General features: G+C 44.3%; 1 protein-coding gene across 1 annotated transcript in view; it reads left to right on the top strand.

Moving 5' to 3' along the window:
• LOC101854982 (DNA-dependent protein kinase catalytic subunit) overlaps nt 1-2,417 on the top strand; it is a gene marked incomplete in the record, with an annotated part of 122,273 nt that overhangs the window by 46,289 nt on the left and 73,567 nt on the right. Inside the window, 2 exon segments of the mRNA XM_035972423.1 lie at nt 600-689; nt 1,886-1,950. Coding sequence (XP_035828316.1) covers nt 600-689; nt 1,886-1,950 — 155 coding nt within the window.

Below are 2,417 nucleotides of genomic sequence, written 5' to 3'. Positions count from 1 at the left end.
GATATAAAAAAAATAATAAAAAATAATTTTTCTTCTTTGGTTTTCTTTATAAACAAACACAAAAAATGGCCCCCCCCCCCCCCACTCCCACTGGTACTGACCAAAGTATTCCTCATTGATTTTACTTCTATGGACAAGTAGGCTTTGGCCGCCACCCGGGCGAAATTCAAAATTGTGACCAAACTGAACATGTTTAATGTGTCTCGTGCGCTCATATGATCTTATCCAGTTGCGAGTGCTGTAAAACACTTCCCTAAACAAACTAAAATAAACTGACCCCCTATCAGGGGTTTGAGCCGCGGGCCGGACGTTGTGTCCTTGGGAAAGGCACTTTACATGAGTTTTCCTCGCTTCACCCAGGTGGAAATGGGTACCCGGCCATAGACAGCGAAAGATCTTGTCAGTATGTTATTGTTTTAGCACCTATAAATGGCTGCTTGCACTGTATGCTTCCCAGGAAGTTGAGTTTGTTTCAGAATGCTCTCAGGTCTGCTGGGGTAATAGTATAGATTGTGAAGCGCATAGAGCTTGCTGTTGAGCGGAGATTTGTGCTATACAAATGTTATCTATTATTATTATTATTATCATTGTGTCCTCAGTTCATCAAGGAGTTAGGACCTGGAGTTGAGTCGGTCTTTGAAATGTTCCTCTCCATGCTCACAGACTGCCACACTACTCTGGCCTTCAAGGTGAGAAACTAAATTTTATCTCCCCCCCCCCCCCTCTATTTGACCCTGCATTTTGTTAATCCTTCTCCCTTTTTCTTGTTGTTGGGCTGTAGCCTTCCTCCCCAACCCCCCTCCTCCCCCCTTCCTTCCCCCACCCCCATTCCCCTTCCTTCCCCCACCCCCCTTCCCCCACCCCACCCCCACCCCCACCTGCATCCTTCAGTCTTTATTTTGTGCCCTTTTTGGTATTTTTCTCGTTGTCCTTCTTTTCTTTGTCTCCTTCCTTTCAGGTTCTTTTTCATCTCTTCTCTCTTGCCCTTTTTTAACTCCCAGTGGCGCACAGGCCATCAACAACATTACTCCAGCGAAGCCTGTCCTGTGCATCCTTTTCTATCTGTTTCCATGATGTCCCCGCTTTTTTAATTTCCGCTTGTACCGCTCGCCTCCATGTCATCTTTGGTCTTCCCTTCTTACGCTTTCCTTGTGGGTTCCACCTGGTTATTTTTCATTGGTGTTTGTTATTTTGTGATGAGCTGTGGGGAAGGGAGATTTTGGGGGTGGTGAGAGGGGGGGGGGGGGATGGGTAGGTTTGGGGAGAAGAAATTCTTCAAGAATGGTCGATAGGAAAAAGAAAATGGCCTTCAGATATTCTCTTACCCTTTTTCAAAGTGGAAAGATGCCTGCCATTAAAATCTTTTTTTTTTCAAATTTCCAAATGCAAAATTTACAATATGAAATAGTTTCATTAGTAAAGACCATACTTTTATTTCTCATATTTAATCGATTGATTTTCCGTTGTGCTTCTCTGCTTTCTGTTTTGTTTGTGTGTAGTGAGTACATAGAATGTGGGTGGTTGGCGGGTGCTCTGGTGTGGTTTGCTCTTTCTTTCCTATCAAACATCTATTGTGGGTGGTTGGCGGGTGCTCTGGTGTGGTTTGCTCCTTCTTTCCTATCAAACATCTATTGTGGGTGGTTGGCGGGTGCTCTGGTGTGATTTGCTCCTTCTTTCCTATCAAACATGTATTGTCCTGATCTCTCTTCCTTCTTTTTTTGTGTTTGTTACTCTCTTGTAACACCTCTAATCTTCGGCACTTATATGACTTTATTGTGTTGCAAGTGCCGTAAAACTCTTACTAAAACAAAAACTAAGAATACATAGAATACTTTTTTGTTTAATGTTGATATGGAACGTTTCCGTTTTCCTTCTCCTCTTTCAGAACCAAGTCCTGGACCTGTTGCCTTTCTTTGTTACCTTGAAAGGGGAACAGTCGAGCAAAGTCATGTACGTAGCTCTCTCGCACATTTTTCTTTTCAAGATTTATTGCACATACTTACCTTTAACCCCTTCGAGTGTGTGGTTGGCGGGTGCTCTGGTGTGGTTTGCTTCTTCTTTCCTATCAAACGTCTATCGTATTTATCTCCCCTCCTTCTTTTTTTGCGTTTGTTACTCTCTTGTAACACTTCTAATGTTCAACACTTACATGACCTTGTGTTGCAAGTGCCATGAAACACTCACTAAAACTAAAACCCCTTCGTTGTTGAGGTCCTGGTGTTCCAGGTGGGTCGACGCGTTCTGCAGCTGTCGTCTCGGTTTGTCGGTTGGTAGACTGACATCCTTCGGCAACAGCTGGCGGGAGCACCATCTTGCAGGCTCGTCGTTCGCTCCCAAAAGTGTCCCCCACACTGTTCCTTGTCTTCATCGATGATATTGAAGCAGGCCTGCCTGAAGCCGTGAAGACGGGACTCTAT

The sequence above is a fragment of the Aplysia californica genome, unplaced genomic scaffold, assembly GCF_000002075.1.
Source record: "Aplysia californica isolate F4 #8 unplaced genomic scaffold, AplCal3.0 scaffold00688, whole genome shotgun sequence".
NCBI classification, from domain to species: Eukaryota; Metazoa; Mollusca; class Gastropoda; order Aplysiida; family Aplysiidae; genus Aplysia; species Aplysia californica.
This window is presented reverse-complemented; position numbering and strand designations above follow the sequence as displayed.